Below are 20,097 nucleotides of genomic sequence, written 5' to 3' on the forward strand. Positions count from 1 at the left end.
CCCCCAGTCAACTGATCTGGGTTTAATCCATCACCATTCTTTAGCCCACTCAGCCACCCCATTTCAGACATGGCTATATGCAAATCAGTCTGACCCTGTGCCTCATGGGAACAGTCCAGCCCGAACTGCCAAGCCATGTCTTCCATGGACCGGAAACAAGCATCCTGGGACCGGTTTCGGATTCATAATTCTCATCAGCCAGGCTATCTTGAATCCAGTGGCCAAGTGAGCAAGGGACTCACGTCTGAGCATACCCTGCCACACTTAGGGCAAACAAAGCGATACAAAAGGGGATGATGGACGGAGCGTTTGAGCAAATCAAACACTCACCCCCAGTCAACTGATCTGGGTTTAATCCATCGCCATTCTTTAGCCCACTCAGCCACCCCATTTCAGACATGGCTATATGCAAATCAGTCTGACCCTGTGCCTCATGAGAACAGTCCAGCCCGAACTGCCAAGCCATGTCTTCCATGGACCGGAAACAAGCATCCTGGGACCGGTTTCGGATTCATAATCCTCATCAGCCAGGCTATCTTGAATCCAGTGGCCAAGTGAGCAAGGGACTCACGTCTGAGCATACCCTGCCACACTTAGGGCGAACAAAGCGATACAAAAGGGGATGATGGACGGAGCGTTTGAGCAAATCAAACACTCACCCCCAGTCAACTGATCTGGGTTTAATCCATCACCATTCTTTAGCCCACTCAGCCACCCCATTTCAGACATGGCTATATGCAAATCAGTCTGACCCTGTGCCTCATGGGAACAGTCCAGCCCGAACTGCCAAGCCATGTCTTCCATGGACCGGAAACAAGCATCCTGGGACCGGTTTCGGATTCATAATCCTCATCAGCCAGGCTATCTTGAATCCAGTGGCCAAGTGAGCAAGGGACTCACGTCTGAGCATACCCTGCCACACTTAGGGCAAACAAAGCGATACAAAAGGGGATGATGGACGGAGCGTTTGAGCAAATCAAACACTCACCCCCAGTCAACTGATCTGGGTTTAATCCATCACCATTCTTTAGCCCACTCAGCCACCCCATTTCAGACATGGCTATATGCAAATCAGTCTGACCCTGTGCCTCATGGGAACAGTCCAGCCCGAACTGCCAAGCCATGTCTTCCATGGACCGGAAACAAGCATCCTGGGACCGGTTTCGGATTCATAATCCTCATCAGCCATGCTATCTTGAATCCAGTGGCCAAGTGAGCAAGAGACTCACGTCTGAGCATACCCTGCCACACTTAGGGCGAACAAAGCGATACAAAAGGGGATGATGGACGGAGCGTTTGAGCAAATCAAACACTCACCCCCAGTCAATTGATCTGGGTTTAATCCATCACCATTCTTTAGCCCACTCAGCCACCCCATTTCAGACATGGCTATATGCAAATCAGTCTGACCCTGTGCCTCATGGGAACAGTCCAGCCCGAACTGCCAAGCCATGTCTTCCATGGACCAGAAACAAGCATCCTGGGACCGGTTTCGGATTCATAATCCTCATCAGCCAGGCTATCTTGAATCCAGTGGCCAAGTGAGCAAGGGACTCACGTCTGAGCATACCCTGCCACACTTAGGGCGAACAAAGCGATACAAAAGGGGATGATGGACGGAGCGTTTGAGCAAATCAAACACTCACCCCCAGTCAACTGATCTGGGTTTAATCCATCACCATTCTTTAGCCCACTCAGCCACCCCATTCCAGACATGGCTATATGCAAATCAGTCTGACCCTGTGCCTCATGGGAACAGTCCAGCCCGAACTGCCAAGCCATGTCTTCCATGGACCGGAAACAAGCATCCTGAGACCGGTTTCGGATTCATAATCCTCATCAGCCAGGCTATCTTGAATCCAGTGGCCAAGTGAGCAAGGGACTCACGTCTGAGCATACCCTGCCACACTTAGGGCAAACAAAGCGATACAAAAGGGGATGATGGACGGAGCGTTTGATCAAATCAAACACTCACCCCCAGTCAACTGATCTGGGTTTAATCCATCACCATTCTTTAGCCCACTCAGCCACCCCATTTCAGACATGGCTATATGCAAATCAGTCTGACCCTGTGCCTCATGGGAACAGTCCAGCCCGAACTGCCAAGCCATGTCTTCCATGGACCGGAAACAAGCATCCTGGGACCGGTTTCGGATTCATAATCCTCATCAGCCAGGCTAACTTGAATCCAGTGGCCAAGTGTGCAAGGGACTCACGTCTGAGCATACCCTGCCACACTTAGGGCGAACAAAGCGATACAAAAGGGGATGATGGACGGAGCATTTGAGCAAATCAAACACTCACCCCCAGTTAACTGATCTGGGTTTAGTCCATCACCATTCTTTAGCCCACTCAGCCACTCCATTTCAGACATGGCTATATGCAAATCAGTCTGACCCTGTGCCTCATGGGAACAGTCCAGCATGAACTGCCAAGCCATGTCTTCCATGGACCAGAAACAAGCATCCTGGGACCGGTTTCGGGTTCATAATCCTCATCAGCCAGGCTATCTTGAATCCAGTGGCCAAGTGAGCAAGGGACTCACATCTGAGCATACCCTGCCACACTTAGGGCGAACAAAGCGATACAAAAGGGGATGATGGACGGAGCGTTTGAGCAAATCAAACACTCACCCCCAATCAACTGATCTGGGTTTAATCCATCACCATTCTTTAGCTCACTCAGCCACCCCATTCCAGACATGGCTATATGCAAATCAGTCTGACCCTGTGCCTCATGGGAACAGTCCAGCCCGAACTGCCAAGCCATGTCTTCCATGGACCGGAAACAAGCATCCTGGGACCGGTTTCGGATTCATAATCCTCATCAGCCAGGCTATCTTGAATCCAGTGGCCAAGTGAGCAAGGGACTCACGTCTGAGCATACCCTGCCACACTTAGGGCAAACAAAGCGATACAAAAGGGGATGATGGACGGAGCGTTTGATCAAATCAAACACTCACCCCCAGTCAACTGATCTGGGTTTAATCCATCACCATTCTTTAGCCCACTCAGCCACCCCATTTCAGACATGGCTATATGCAAATCAGTCTGACCCTGTGCCTCATGGGAACAGTCCAGCCCGAACTGCCAAGCCATGTCTTCCATGGACCGGAAACAAGCATCCTGGGACCGGTTTCGGATTCATAATCCTCATCAGCCAGGCTAACTTGAATCCAGTGGCCAAGTGTGCAAGGGACTCACGTCTGAGCATACCCTGCCACACTTAGGGCGAACAAAGCGATACAAAAGGGGATGATGGACGGAGCATTTGAGCAAATCAAACACTCACCCCCAGTCAACTGATCTGGGTTTAGTCCATCACCATTCTTTAGCCCACTCAGCCACTCCATTTCAGACATGGCTATATGCAAATCAGTCTGACCCTGTGCCTCATGGGAACAGTCCAGCATGAACTGCCAAGCCTTGTCTTCCATGGACCAGAAACAAGCATCCTGGGACCGGTTTCGGGTTCATAATCCTCATCAGCCAGGCTATCTTGAATCCAGTGGCCAAGTGAGCAAGGGACTCACATCTGAGCATACCCTGCCACACTTAGGGCGAACAAAGCGATACAAAAGGGGATGATGGACGGAGCGTTTGAGCAAATCAAACACTCACCCCCAATCAACTGATCTGGGTTTAATCCATCACCATTCTTTAGCTCACTCAGCCACCCCACTTCAGACATGGCTATATGCAAATCAGTCTGACCCTGTGCCTCATGGGAACAGTCCAGTCCGAACTGCCATGCCATGTCTTCCATGGACCGGAAACAAGCATCCTGGGACCGGTTTCGGATTCATAATCCTCATCAGCCAGGCTATCTTGAATCCAGTGGCCAAGTGAGCAAGAGACTCACGTCTGAGCATACCCTGCCACACTTAGGGCGAACAAAGCGATACAAAAGGGGATGACGGACGGAGCGTTTGAGCAAATCAAACACTCACCCCCAGTCAACTGATCTGGGTTTAATCCATCACCATTCTTTAGCCCACTCAGCCACCCCATTTCAGACATGGCTATATGAAAATCAGTCTGACCCTGTGCCTCATGGGAACAGTCCAGCCCGAACTGCCAAGCCATGTCTTCCATGGACCCGAAACAAGCATCCTGGGACCGGTTTCGGATTCATAATCCTCATCAGCCAGGCTATCTTGAATCCAGTGGCCAAGTGAGCAAGAGACTCACGTCTGAGCATACCCTGCCACACTTAGGGCGAACAAAGCGATACAAAAGGGGATGATGGACAGAGCGTTTGAGCAAATCAAACACTCACCCCCAGTCAACTGATCTGGGTTTAATCCATCACCATTCTTTAGCCCACTCTGCCACCCCATTTCAGACATGGCTATATGCAAATCAGTCTGACCCTGTGCCTTATGGGAACAGTCCAGCCCGAACTGCCAAGCCATGTCTTCCATGGACCGGAAACAAGCATCCTGGGACCGGTTTCGGATTCATAATCCTCATCAGCCAGGCTATATTGAATCCAGTGGCCAAGTGAGCAAGGGACTCACGTCTGAGCATACCCTGCCACACTTAGGGCGAACAGAGCGATACAAAAGGGGATGATGGACGGAGCGTGTGAGCAAATCAAACACTCACCCCCAGTCAACTGATCTGGGTTTAATCCATCACCATTCTTTAGCCCACTCAGCCATCCCATTTCAGACATGGCTCTATGCAAATCAGTCTGACCCTGTGCCTCATGGGAACAGTTCAGCCCGAACTGCCAAGCCATGTCTTCCATGGACCGGAAACAAGCACCTGGGACCGGTTTCAGATTCATAATCCTCATCAGCTAGGCTATCTTGAATCCAGTGGCCAAGTGTGCAAGGGACTCACGTCTGAGCATACCCTGCCACACTTAGGGCGAACAAAGCGATACAAAAGGGGATGATGGACGGAGCTTTTGAGCAAATCAAACACTCACCCCCAGTCAACTGATCTGGGTTTAGTCCATCACCATTCTTTAGCCCACTCAGCCACCCCATTTCAGACATGGCTATATGCAAATCAGTCTGACCCTGTGCCTCATGGGAACAGTCCAGCTCGAACTGCCAAGCCATGTCTTCCATGGATCAGAAACAAGCATCCTGGGACCGGTTTCGGATTCATAATCCTCATCAGCCAGGCTATCTTGAATCCAGTGGCCAAGTGAGCAAGGGACTCACGTCTGAGCATACCCTGCCACACTTAGGGCGAACAAAGCGATACAAAAGGGGATGATGGACGGAGCGTTTGAGCAAATCAAACACTCACCCCCAGTCAACTGATCTGGGTTTAATCCATCACCATTCTTTAGCCCACTCAGCCACCCCATTTCAGACATGGCTATATGCAAATCAGTCTGACCATGTGCCTCATGGGAACAGTCCAGCCCGAACTGCCAAGCCATGTCTTCCATGGGGATGTATGACGTTACAACGACTACCATTACAACGAATTTTTTACAACGCTAAAACTTTTACAACGCATACCATTACAACGCAAGATTTTACAACGCAAGTACTTTTACAACGCATACCATTACAACGTAAATATTGGTAAGTATATAATATTTTTTTTAATATAAATTATTTTAAATTATTAAAATATAATTAAATTTTATGTAATTTTATTTAATTAATTTAATTTAAATATAATTTTAATTTATTTTTACAAATTAACCCTGTACCCCAAAAACCCAAAAGTGACCCTGAACCCTAAAAATATTTTTTTTAATTTAAATTATTAAAATATAAATAATTTTTATTTAATTACATTGAATTAATTTAATTTAAATATAATTTTAATTTATTTTTACAAATTAACCCTGTACCCCCAAAACCCAAAACTGACCCTGAACCCTAAAAATATTTTTTTTAATTTAAATTAATTTAAATTATTAAAATATAAATAATTTTTATTTAATTACATTTAATTAATTTAATTTAAATATAATTTTATTTTATTTTTACAAATTAACCCTGTACCCCAAAAACTGAAAACTGACCCTGAACCCTAAAAATACCCCTTTACCCAAAAACTGAAAACTGACCCTGAACCCTAAAAATACCCCTTTACCCAAAAACTAAAAACTGACCCTGAACCCTAAAAATACCCCTTTACCCAAAAACTGAAAACTGACCCTGAACCCTAAAAATACCCCTTTACCCAAAAACTGAAAACTGACCCTGAACCCTAAAAATACCCCTTTACCCAAAAACTGAAAACTTACCCTGAACCCTAAAAATACCCCTTTACCCAAAAACTGAAAACTGACCCTGAACCCTAAAAATACCCCTTTACCCAAAAACTGAATACTGACCCTGAACCCTAAAAATACCCCTTTACCCAAAAACCCAAACATATAATATTTTAAAAATAATTATATACTTACCAATACTTACGTTGTAATGGTATGCGTTGTAAAGGTACTTGCGTTGTAAAATCCTGCGTTGTAATGGTATGCGTTGTAAAAGTTTTTGCGTTGTAAAAAATTTGTTGTAATGGTAGTTCGTTGTAAACGTTGCGTTGTAAATGTTGTTTCCCCTTCCATGGACCGGAAACAAGCATCCTGGGACCGGTTTCGGATTCATAATCCTCATCAGCCAGGCTATCTTGAATCCAGTGGCCAAGTGAGCAAGGGACTCACGTCTGAGCATACCCTGCCACACTTAGGGCGAACAAAGCAATACAAAAGGGGATGATGGACGGAGCATTTGAGCAAATCAAACACTCACCCGCAGTCAACTGATCTGGGTTTAATCCATCACCATTCTTTAGTCCACTCAGCCACCCCATTTCAGACATGGCTATATGCAAATCAGTCTGACCCTGTGCCTCATGGGAACAGTCCAGCCCGAACTGCCAAGCCATGTCTTCCATGGACCGGAAACAATCATCCTGTGAGCAAGTGAGTGTTTGATTTGCTCAAACGCTCCGTCCATCATCCCCTTTTGTATCACTTTGTTCGCCCTAAGTGTGGCTGGGTATGCTCAGACGTGAGTCCCTTGCTCACTTGGCCACTGGATTCAAGATAGCCTGGCTGATGAGGATTATGAATCCGAAACCGGTCTAAGGATGCTTGTTTCCGGTCCATGGAAAGACATGGCTTGGCAGTTCGGGCTGGACTGTTCCCATGAGGCACAGGGTCAGACTGATTTGCAAATAGCCATGTCTGAAATGGGGTGGCTGAGTGGGCTAAAGAATGGTGATGGATTAAACCCAGATCAGTTGACTGGGGGTGAGTGTTTGATTTGCTCAAACGCTCCGTCCATCATCCCCTTTTGTATCACTTTGAAATAAAAAGGTAACATCCTGGAAATAGCAAACACTCATAGTGAAAGCAGGATTAAGCATGTAGAATGTAAGCAGGAACAACATAGTTACCATAACGCTATCACACTTAGTATTCAGAAATCATTGAATATTTTTGCCTAAAAAGTTACAGTACAGGGCTTGCTTATATCCTTACAAAACGTAAGCATTATTATCTAAAAAGACCACACCCCTGATAAACTAAAACAAGAAGAAATGCTGATAAGGATCACATTAAACATTTTCCAATTTACGCTTCAACTAGGTATTGCAGTACCTTCAGGGATAGTGCACTTCCCCACCCGGGGAAAACAATGTTGCGCAAAACAAGAGGAGAAAACGAAAGTAGCGCTTCACTGGCAAACTCTGTAAAGTGGCACTAGTGTGTGTGGTTGGGAATAACCGATATGGCCATTTTGCAACCAATCTGTATTACTTTATTTAGTTTTTGTTTTTAAAAAAGACTTTTTTCTCTCTTTCAGATTTACAAGTGAATATTGCCACCAGGGCGATATCCCCTTAGTTTTATTTACTGAGTGGCGCTGAGCCACTTAACATGGCTTAACGCCGCCTTGTAAATAAGGCTCCTTTTCCATGCTTCACTTAGTGTGAAAGGGGTATGCAATGGGCGTTGCAGTAGGCATTCCACTGCAACACCCATTGCTTTTTGACGCTGCCCCATGTTTACAAAGATGGGTAATGTCAAAAACTAAGGCCAGGTAAAACCTGACCTTAGGGTGACGATACGGGGGGAAATAAATAATTTTTTCTCGTATTGTACTCTTTATATGTGTGCTGCATTCTGCAGCATACATAGAAACAACAAATCGCCTTTCAAAATTGTTTGTGTAGGAAGTTGTCCCTTCCTGCACATAAACAATCGCCCCTGCAGCACAGGCACCCTTGCAACATGATGCTAGGGTGCCTGCGCTTGCGCTAGGCAGTTTTTTAGCGCCAGTGCTAGGGGAAACACAGGGGTGTGCTGAAGTTTTGTAAATATGGCGCATCCCTGCGCTTAAAAAATGTCCGAGCACAGCGTTACCAATTTTGGCATACCACCACGTTCCCACATTTTATTGTAAATATCTCCCTTAGTTTCCAGTTCTGCTGAAAAGTGCCCTTATTAGAATGCAACATTTGCCCTTCGGGACTCATTTATCACAATACCTCTTGTATGCTTTCAAGGTACACAACGTAATTGAATCATTTGTCTCTTATCAAATAATACCAAAAATCAGTCTGTGACACTGCTCTCTTTGTTCTCTCAAATAATTGATTTGCATTGTAGGAACACTGTGCAGTAAATACAGTGTAATCATAGTGCAGATGACACAGTGCTCAATCAGTGCCCAACAGTGCTGGCTTTGTAAAACCTCCTGCCAGTACCAGCTATCCACACTGCTCACCGGAGCTGGTTTTTTATCCTACTCCTTAATGCCATCTTCTCATTCTGCAACCCAGTCTCAACATTTTACACTGCCCATGAGTGTCAGCCTTTCTTCCTGCCAGTGAATGCCAGCTTCTCACGCTGCTGCCCATTCCCCACTTTTAATGCTGCCCATTAATGCCAGCCTTTTGTGCAGCCAACGAATGTTACTTCTCACTCTGCCAGCCAATGCTCTCTCCTCACACTGCCAACCAGTGCTCACTTCGCACACTGCCAACCAATGCTCGCTTCTCACACTGCCAACCAATGCTCGCTTCTCACACTGCCAACCAATGCTCGCTTCTCACACTGCCAGCCAATGCTCGCTTCTCACACTGCCAACCAATGCTCGCTTCTCACACTGCCAACCAATGCTCCCTTATCACACTGCCAACCAATGTTCGCTTATCACACGGCAACCAATGCTCGCTTCGCACACTGCCAACCAATGCTCCCTTCACACACAGGCCATCAGAGTTGTTCAAACACATGCATACATTGGGGTCTGCCAAGGTTGCAACTTGTACCCACATAGTTAGACTGGTGATTCTTGAAGGTGTGAGCCAACCCTTAGGGAAGCGGGGAGCGTCTGAACAGACCAGCGCCTCTAAAATGCCAGCTGGCCAGAGATGGGTTAGACACTGGTCAACTAGGGTCAGGAAATCTGAAGATTTGTTCGCTGGCAAATCAACCTGTGCCACCCTACCTTTGGTCATGCATTCTAGGGCATCTGGGGGAAGCCCATTTGCATATGTGAACTAGATAGTGATGGGGTGTGCAAAATAAAGTCTGACAAGAAATTCAAGGAAAAATCTACTTAAAATATGTAAATTTAAAAAAACATGCTCAGTCTACCAGTTACACCATAGGCCTAAGCCACCATGGGCTAGTAGCTAGTTCAGGACTTCCCCTGTCTAAACATAATATACAGAGTAAACAGGTTTGGGGAGGGGTGCATGTACTGTATATCCTGATTCTGCCAGAGTGGAAAGCCATGTACCAATTTAGTATTCCCAGTGTTGCGTCAATGTCAACGCGCAAGTGTGCGACAATACAGATTGGTGCAATCAAACGTGTTTGTGCATGTGGTAACACAGTTGTCAGTGCAGGCCACTCTACACTTCTGCTGAGCTGCATGTCTACAGATCTCCTTATGATGTGGTTTCTGCAAGACCCTTTATGTACTCCCAAAGCCAGCATGATTGTACTAAAAACACTCCAGGAAATGCCACTAGGATTTCACACTATTTGGTCACAGCAGCCCCTACCCGACCATGCAGGTGGTGCCGTGAAATGATTTTGACATAGCAAAATGTAGAAGAAAGATGGGCACAGTTTTGGCTGTTGCAACATAGGCAGAGGCAGAAAATCACAGCGAGCTAAATGCCCACTCCCTTCAAGCGCCTTGACACAAATCTCATAGATGAGGCACTGCAGAGTAATTAAATAATGTTCCTTCCCCTAAGGCAGGCATTCAGAGCTAATGCGCCCTTAGTAATAGGTTATTTTTATTTATAAAGTTTTCCACAATATAAGCCACATCCCTTCTCAGCATCCCCAAGAGGCAGTGACATAACGCAAAACGATGGGCCCGCTGCAGAATGTAAGAAGGCCAGGGGCTCCTGAGTTTCCCATATCTCATGGATATTCATTGGCATTGGCTTGAATGGGGTCCCCCTGAAGGGCTGAGGCTGCCCCGCCGGCCATTGGGGCTGCAGGGGTTTGTGTTAGCCCCTCTTAGGAGGCTATGGGAGTACAGTAAAAAACTTAAACACCAAATAACACAAAGTATAAATAGTTGAGTCACAGCCGCCCCATGCCTCTGTGACTCAGCATATTCATGCTTATTCCTAATTTATTGATGTAAAAATGCTTCAAGCGTGCATCGTGCCCACCAGGGACAGCTGGAGAGCTTTTACCACGAGGCCTAGCCCCGTCTAATGTGCCTTTCCATGCTCATTTCCTGTAATAGCTTTTACATCTTATAAAAAATTAATTTTTGATCTGTGGTCTATATCCAAGACAATGACTGTCTCTCAGGTTCGGTTGAGGAGGCACTGAGGGTGTGTCATTCGCTCTCCCTGCCAGGCACCCTGCCAAAAGAACAGCTCCTTTAACAAGCATTTGCAATGCAATAGGTCTCACATTTTTTATAGTTAACAGCTATTGGCGTTGTAAATGACAATGTCTTTTAACTATGTGTTTTGGTTTGGTGTAGTGGACGCATGAACAGACACAAAGCTGCCGCACTGTCTAGAGGACTTAGAATGAGGAAATACCACTGGTACCAGAGAAGCATTTGTAGCACTGTCTAGAGAACTTAGAATAAGGAATTACCACTATAGCCAGAGACACATCTTCAGCACTGCCTAACGGATTTAGAATAGGTGAGTTACTGACAGGCGCAGAGAAGCAGCACTGTCTAGAGGACTATGGGCCAGATGTAGGTCACCAAATACCGATCGGTAACAGCCGATTTCGGCCGTTACCGACCGGTATTTGGTGTTTGACATGTAGGGGACCTTATATTTACAGAATCGGTATATTTACCGATTCGGTAAATTTACCGATTCTGTAAAATACCGATTCGGTAAATTTACCGAATCGGTAAATCCAGATGTAGGTGGCACTTCAAACAGTGCCACAGGCCATTACCGATTCGTTATTTACCATGTAATACAATTGCATGTTAAATAACGAATTCCTGTGTACATGCACATCTGTGCATGTACACCTGTGCCATGTGGCACACATACATGTCCTAAGGGCATGTATGTGTGTCACATGGCACACAAGCCTAAATCAGGGGTGCAACAGGGTGTCAAAGTGACACCCTGTTCCCCTTGCAAAATCGGTAATTTTACCGAATCGGTATTTACCGATTCGGTAATTGTTATTGATTCCTATGGGCCTTGAGGCCCATAGGAATCAATGGTAATTACCGAATCGATAAATACCGATTTGGTAATTACCGAATCATACAGATTCGGTAAAAATTACCGATTTTTTACCTACATCTGATTTACCGAATCTAGAATACCGAATGGGTAAAATTCGGTATTCTAGAGTCGGTAAATCAGATTTACCTACATCTGGGCCTTTATGTATGAGTGAAGCGCAAGGAAAGACACACCTCTTCATCTGAGAATGGACTAGCACTTGTTTAAAGAACAGTAACTGTAATATTACTCACCAATAGATTTTTATAAAATAAACCCACACAGGTCAGATACAGGCCCCAGATGAAACAGGTCCAGTGTAGACTTAATTCACATGACGTGGAATTGCCGCAATATAAGGAAATAGTGGGAAACAACAACAGTTAGAAGACTCCAGTCAACTATAGGAAACATATTCTAACCAACCCCTGCAGCACTGTCTTCTGGGTCTCTATGCAAGTCCCCTCTAAAAAGAAATTACAATATACATTTGTGTCCTTGGGTCTAGTCCTAGCAAAGAGTTGGATAGCCATCCAGTGGATGCACAAAGTAAGCCCAGAGATAGATAAATGGAAAGCAGATATGACTGACTGGACATTAGTAGAAGACAAAAACATGTTGCAAGTATGAATAAAGGAGAAATTCACATAATATTTCATTGCAAGGTCCCAACAGTTGGGGAAGCGCTTGGAAACAGGTAGAGACAGTAGCTCACAAACATAAAACTGCAAGGAGACAATCACAAGAAAATAACCAGGAGCCCTGGAAAAAGGAAGCAAATCCAAGTCTAACGAAATGTTGTTGTCAAATACTGAAAAATATGAATATGATGTGTGTTAGCATGACATAAACAAAATGGCATAATTCACACAATTAGTATGGCCAAATTTTGTGAAGCAAAAACTGGGACAGGCCAGACATAAAAGTAGGCTAAAGTCTTTAGACTTACTTCTGTCAGGCATGGCCCGGTTTCTGCGTAGTGCTGTAAATGTGTGTGTGTGAGTGTGTGTGTGAGTGTGTGTGTGTGTGTGTGTGTGTGTGTGTATATATATGGGGGTCGCCAGTAGGTAGTTATAGTTGAGACCTATTATCCATAGGAAATCCGCAACATTCTATTTGGAATAACTTTGGCGCCGGTTGACGAATCTTAGCGAAATTTTCAAAACTGGTGGGGTTCTCCGGTCCGCTCCTATTCTGAAATTCTTGGGGTGATTCGTGAAGAGGGGGCTGAGAAAAAAGGGGGGTCCCAAAACGTGTTTTTCCCATGCAATTTTCCATAGGTACCGTTCATCGCGGCTACAGCCCGAACGGCTGAACGGAATTACACCAAATTTGGTAAAGTTGTAGTTCTTGGTTCAGACTTGTGCCTTTGCTTATATGGTGTAAATCTGTTCATTAGTTCCTGAGAAAATTACAATTAAAAGTACATATATATCTATGGCCTCGGTGGATCCGCGCATCTTGTGCGGATTATAAGCGCACCATCCCGATCACGTGCAGAATGCTGATTGGCTGTCAAGTGGTTGTCAACATTCGAAACCAGGAAGTGTTGGCAGCCATTTTGTGCCTCGGTAGAAGCGAGGGTCTAGAAATTAGTGGAACAAGTGTTCAAAACTTATAAAGGAGGCAGGTAAGAAATATTTTGACCCTCTAGACCTGCTTAGGGGGTCCCACAAGGACCCCAGGACCCAAAAAAAAATATATATTTTTTTAAAACTTAGAAATGTGCGCAGGGTGTATGGATCCGCCGTAAAAAAAATAAAAACGAAGCGCGGGCTCCTGTGCTTGTTTAAAAATTAGCTACGTGGGGAGGAGAAATCCCGGGGTCTAAAATATTGCATTTGAAGCGGGGCTGAGAAAAAAGGGGGGTCCCAAAACGGGTTTTCCCCATGCAATTTTCCTTAGGAACCGTCCATCGAGGCTACAGCCTGAACGGCTGAACGGAATTACACCAAATTTGGCAAAGTGGTAGTCTTATGTTCAGACTCGTGCCTTTTGCTTAAATGGTGTAAATCCGTTCAGTAGTTTGTGAGAAAATTACAATTAGAAGTTCATATATATCTATGGCCTCGGTGGATCCGTGCATCTTGCGCGCACTCTAAGCGCACAATCCTGATCACGCGCTAATTGACTGTCAAGTGGTTGTCAACATTCGAAACCCGGAAGTGTTGGCAGCGAGGATCTGGAAAATAGTGGGACAAGTGTTTAACACGTATAAAGGGGGCATGTAAGAAATATTTTAATCTTCTAGACCTGCTTAGGGGGTCCCACAAGGACCCCTAGGGTCCAAACAGTTGTTTTTTTTTGGGTGGGGGGGGAACAGAGAAATGTGCGTTGGGTGCATGGATCCGCCGTAATAAAAATAAAAATTGTTTAAAAATTAGCTACCTGGGAGGGCCAAATCTCGGGGTCTAAAATATTACATTTGATGGGGGTCCAGAGGGGCCCTGTAGCCCGGGGACCGCCATTCCTCGGTGCTACAAAATAAATGGGTGAGGGAGCTCAAAGGTCCGTCTAAGCCCCAGGGATTACCACGTAGGTCATTGTGACAATAATATCAATATATGATTCTTAAACAGTCAACAAATCAACAAATCAATCGTTGTCCGTCCACCTTCCGTTGGACAATCCGCAGCTCAATAGGCTCTGTGTGTTCTGCCTAGGAATACACCTGTGGTAGTTATGATCGGAGATGCAACCACCATTCCAATTATTAATTAGTAGCATCGTTATCATGGTTTCTTTTCAATTGTGAGCATTAATAGCTCGTCCATTGTGCTGGCTCAGTGGTTTGAAGCCAGTTGTATTGACTGTTTAAGAATCATATATTGATATTATTGTCACAATGACCTACCTTGCACATCCTTTTCCCACACAAACACCGTCCCTCACCCTCCCTTCTCCCTGGGGCACCATAACAGTTTTTTTAATGAATTTGTCATAAGAAATGTGAATAAGCACATTGTGAATAAATAACAGTGTGCTGAATCATTAGTCTGTGATTTTCTAATATTGTGTGTTTTAAAGCGTTTTTGTTTGTGTACTTGAGATACCTTTTTACTGGGACCCCCTATTCTGTATCATATAGCACCCAGGTCCCTAGTGACTCTATTGGGTAAAAACCCCCTTATTTAATAAATACTGAAGTAGACTTAAGCATATTTAATATGCGAGGTGAATTGATATGTTAAGTCCACAGTCTTATATTAACAAGCTTTTCACTTGCGAACATAAATTATCGCTGTATTTCTCGCGTTATTGGGGGAATATATTTACAAGGACAGCGTTAAAATTATCGTCGCTTTAGTGTTAGGAAAGTGTCATTAAAGCGGCCATAATGGCTTAATAATAGGCTTTTGAGAATTCGTGAGAATTCCAATAGTATCCCAGGTTTACACCAGAACATTTTAACACTTTCCTTGATAATATTCGCCCAAGTTTGCTGCGGCAGGGCGGGAGCCTCAGCTCTCACTCTTGCATAGCAAACAGCAATGCTGAAAAAATCTTCAGATAAGATAACAAAGGATTTTGAAGTCCATTATCGCCGTTTTATTTGTAGTTTGGTGCCGTTAAAGCGGCGACAATTTTAACGCCGTCCTTGTAAATATGCCCCTAAGTTTTGTAATGTCATCAATCCCGTCTCCCATTTAAATAGGCACAAAGTATTTCGTGAAGTGCATTGTGAATCGTGAAGCAACACTGTCTAATTGTGATCAATAAAGAATTCGAAGAGTTGTGTACTTCTTTTGCTCGTAATGTACATAGGGGCTGATTTGCAAGTCCCTTGCGCCACTATTGCATTACTTTTAACATGGGAAAAGTGACGCGAAAGTGGCGCAAGGGACTTGTAAATCTGCTACACAGTGTTCTGTCTTAGTTTTCTTTCCTCTCTGTCATGTAGAGGATCCTGGGTAAATATAACGGTTTCTGTGCAGCCAGTACCTTTCAACCCTACCCCCAAACTGTTTACTGCCTGTTACCATAGTAACAGTTCAAGGAACACTTAAGTGAGCACACAGGTTACAAGTTCACCACACAATGTTGCTAATCCAAACAGTTACTGACATAGGAGACCCTCCCAGCTAGAAAACCTTTCTGGTCATGAAAGAGTGGTAATTCGGATATTCCTTAGCCTTGACCTCAGAAGTGAATGTCTGAGTCACCTTGAAATTAACCTTCAACCGGGCTGGATTCAACAAGAATAACTCACCCCTGAGATTCTGAAATGCCTTAATGAGCTGTTGAATATACATATATATATAGGCTCCCTGCCCCTCTACCCACTCTGTCTGCCCTCTGCTGGGAGCAAGCACCCAGCTCCTCATGTGCTGGCTGAAGAACAACTAAAATGCTTAAATTGTTTCAGACTTCCAAAGTGCTTGTGGAAAGAAGAGCAGTTTCATTTCAATTATATTCTGCAGGACGAATTGACCTTTGTCCCAAAAACCGGGACATGTATTTAAATGTAAGAGAAACGTCAGGACAGTCCTCTGAAAACCAGGACTGGCCAGGAAAATCCTTGACTCCAATCCCCCACACACAATGCAAAGTAATGTTAAATAAAAATGGTTGGAAAAAGGAAAAAAACACATTGGCGGTAGACACCAACTGCACACACCTTGTACTTTACATGCTGTTGTAGACTCAAGATGTTTGTAAACTGCTGCAGTCAACACACAACACTGCTATTATCTAGAAAATGGATTCACTGTAGCGTAGGCTAGGAAGGTCTTGCATGCGAGGTTTTGCAAACCACCCTCTTGTAATCTGTAAAAGGGGCGGAAGGGTATAACCAATTGCGGAATCCCGTCCAGAATTACGCACAGCTAGGCCAAACGGAGGAGGTTTTTAAATCCCTTCCCAGTGCTTGCTTGTTTACTTTTGTTTGTTACTAATTGCAAGATTAGAGTAACAAAGGGGATAGGTAGAGTCTCTGGAAGAGAATGTAAAACCAAAGAAGACCATTTAAAACGGACTCACGCCTCGCACTATAGTGCATTCCTCGTTTTAGGAATTCCCTCACAGATGTTATTATCACATGCGATCTTTTCCACAGAGATGCAAGTAACTGATTATTACCACTCACTGTACATAAGTGACAAGAAGCTTCAGAGCACATAATACATGTGACGTTGAACGGTTACTACAAGGGAGGTAACAAATGCGGACAAGGAGGGACTAACATTCCTAATAACGACTTTGAAGCCAGCGTTTACGGAGGATAATGAACAAGCCAATTAGAAATGTTGGCGGAGAGTGGGCAGGGCTTCAAAGCTGTACTCTACTACTGCATGCCTTGTAGCAGCGCATGCGCTGCCGGGCTTGACCTAAAAACGCATTTTGTACTACGATATCTATCACATTTCCGGGTATCCCTGTTTACAATACAGTAAGTTATTCCTAGGGAGATGGTACTCAGTCGCAAATCACACAACGTGTGTCAAACTTTTTTTACACTGTTGAAGTTTTGCAGCGTTCCCGTTTTTTTGCTATTTGCAAAGCTTGCCAACTTTCACAGTTTAAGTTCACCTTAGCCTGTTAAACATCATTTTCACCCCAAAGCGAGTTACTTCTCACTGTAACCAAACTTGGCAATATGGAAAATGTGTTCTGTTTTTTTTTTGCACAGAGGCAAATGTATTCACAATTTTCTCTGTAAGTTTACCTTTTGCATCATAAATGTTGCAAGGTTTCCATTTTTCACACAAATGTGAGGAAAGAGTAAAACTTTGCCACATTGTCAAGCAGTAAAGTTTGTCACTGAACTTCGCTCAATCTGAAAGAAAAACACTTTGCAGCTTTGCAGAACGTTTAATGCACATCCAGTCTCCAAGTACTGACTGAAACATGAAGAGTCCATTGAGGCACTGAGAGTTAATTCAGTTGAAGTGATATGCACTGTTCATACATCTGCAAAGCGATATTTTTCCGAAAGCTTCAGTGCTTTTGAAGATGAAGTAACTTCACAACACACGACTCTGGATGAGTTGACATTTTTCTGGGGATTCCCTTTGAAACAAATTTCTTTGTATTCAACACATAATAAGTTGTTGCAGGACCACCTCCACCAACACACCTGGCTTGTGCCGCACTCACCATTCATAGCTTACTATAATCTGAGGCCACAAGCATACATCGCTTCACATTTGACTTAAAACAAAGTTTCACGCTCCATCGTTTTGGGCACTTTGACTCCAAAGACTTGCTATCGACATGGAAGGGAAGGCGGCTAGACTCACATTGTCGGTTATGCGATTACAAACAGGAGTCAATATGTCATCTTGTGTACATGCCCAACAAGTATGGTCCAAAGGAAGACACATCTCAAACCAATTTTCTTGAAATTGAATATCCGCACCTGCAGGCAAGCAGTCATCAGCTTTTTTGGGTGGTGCCTCGATTCCTCTGATATGCTGAGGAGTAAAATTATGTAATCTGGTGAACAAACTCCGAAATGTTAAAACTGAAATTTGTTAGAGATCAATAGGTACTTATCGCCTTTTGGAACTAGTTTGCGATGTTTGACCTGCATTTAATGTACATGTTATTTTTAAGAAAAAGGGCATAACAAGCGGAGTACTCAAGAAAACGAAGGCGCTGCAGAACTGTGCCATGTTGTTGGAGTACCAGAAAGTCAGTTTAGCCTCTAAACGCACACTGCACTTTTAAAAGAGGGCGGTGAATCCCAAACATTTGGGAAATGTCCTATGCGGAGGCATTTTAAAAATTGACATTGGCTCTTGAGTTGGTACAGTAATCTCAAACTAAATTATAGTATAGTACACACACTATTTTAAATTAAGCTGAATGGTTTTAACGAATTCTATGATTTAAGAACTGTGTTTTTATACATCTGTATTGTGTTTTAATGAATTACTGCATTTCAGTTATGTACTTTATGGTTAGGAATAATTGAATAAAGTTTTTCTTTATTCAATTTAGGGGACTTACATGCAGGACACAATACACTATTTGCCACTTGGTGTTGGGCACCAAAGATGCAACACAAGTAATGGACTCTAAGCAAGCAGGACATGTTGTGAAGCTATAATAAATGTACAGTGCCTTGGTAGAGGTTGTAGTGAGGCTGGCAGAGTGCCAGTCAATGAGCCTGAGTGCTGGCCTACTAAAAGAGTACTTGAAATGTGAAGCATTCCTAATCTTCTCAGTGCAAGGCAACTGCCTTCAATGTAAAATCAGTAGCCCACAGTATCAAAGGGAGGAGACACATCTAGCAAAACCCCAGGGATAGATTACCGTTGTGCGGCACAGATGAAACATTGGCTGACACCGCAATTATTGCCATCAAGGGCAGAATCCAGTTTCCATCTTATCCATACATTTCAAAGTTTCTAGAAAGCTCTGTAGCTATTCCACTCACAAGATTCCAAATTGTTGTATGGCCGTGGAAGCCCTGAGAGTGGCTAAAGCTGCTTAACACACTGGCATCAGGGATGATTTCTTGAGAATTGATGCCAGAAAGGTGTTTTTAAACAAATGTTCAAAAGACACAGATTCAAATGATAAATTCACAAGTTGCCAAAAATGAGAGCAACTATATCCGCAAACTACTTTACACTTTGATGACTTACACTGAGGAGTGTTATATACTTTTAACAAATGCAACGTCCGCAATATCTTCATCATAAAACTTCTCTAAGTGTTGAATGGTACCTTGGCTGAGCCAGGCAACCCCTCCCCATCACATGGCAACTCAGAGGCCAGTCTGCCACGGAAATCCAGGAATCAGGTCCTGAGGCTCCCCAGACAGCCAAAAACCCCAGTAGGCCATACTGATGACAGACTCAACACTATACAAATGCCAACAACATAACATAATCTATTTTCCTGGTGAATCAAAACCAGTTCGGAATTGCTAGGATATTATATATGATCCTGTACCAATTGAATCCATAAGTTTATTTACACTCAAAAGTATTGCATACCATCTGCTTAAACCTATACTTAATTATGTATTTTTTTCCATGTTGATGTGTCACTCTCACGTGGTATAGGACCGCACAAGAAAAATGCATGGAATTAATTACACATTCTGACTGATTTTCAGGTTCGTGTAATGAATCAGACAGTAATGATGACTCACTTCCCGACCTGGAAGAACCTGATATTTCAGAACCACGGACAGCGCAAACACAGGTACAGCAACACAAAGCATTGGCAAACCGTTAGGTTTGGCTTGCATTTTGAATCCTGGCTAAAATATTTTATTTTTATGTCTGAATGAAATGCATATATGAGGTAAAGAATTTCATGTTTAATAGTTCTGTGTGTTTTTGAGATGTAAAAGTGTCTTATTCATTGTAAACAAGCACTATTTAGGTGGTGGAAGGATACACTAAACAGCCATTAATTACCACGAGATAAGAGAGAAATACTCCTAAAGGTGGAGTCATAGCCCACTCGACGT

General features: G+C 43.9%; 1 protein-coding gene across 1 annotated transcript in view; it reads left to right on the forward strand.

The window, feature by feature from the left end:
• The window catches only part of LOC144783816 (uncharacterized), a 249,629-nt gene that overhangs the window by 148,175 nt on the left and 81,357 nt on the right, over positions 1-20,097 (forward strand). Inside the window, exon 4 of the mRNA XM_078662562.1 lies at positions 19,738-19,826. Within this exon, the coding sequence (XP_078518688.1) occupies positions 19,738-19,826 (89 nt within the window). The remainder of the gene's footprint in view (positions 1-19,737; positions 19,827-20,097) is intronic.

This window comes from Lissotriton helveticus, chromosome 10, assembly GCF_964261635.1.
Source record: "Lissotriton helveticus chromosome 10, aLisHel1.1, whole genome shotgun sequence".
NCBI classification, from domain to species: Eukaryota; Metazoa; Chordata; class Amphibia; order Caudata; family Salamandridae; genus Lissotriton; species Lissotriton helveticus.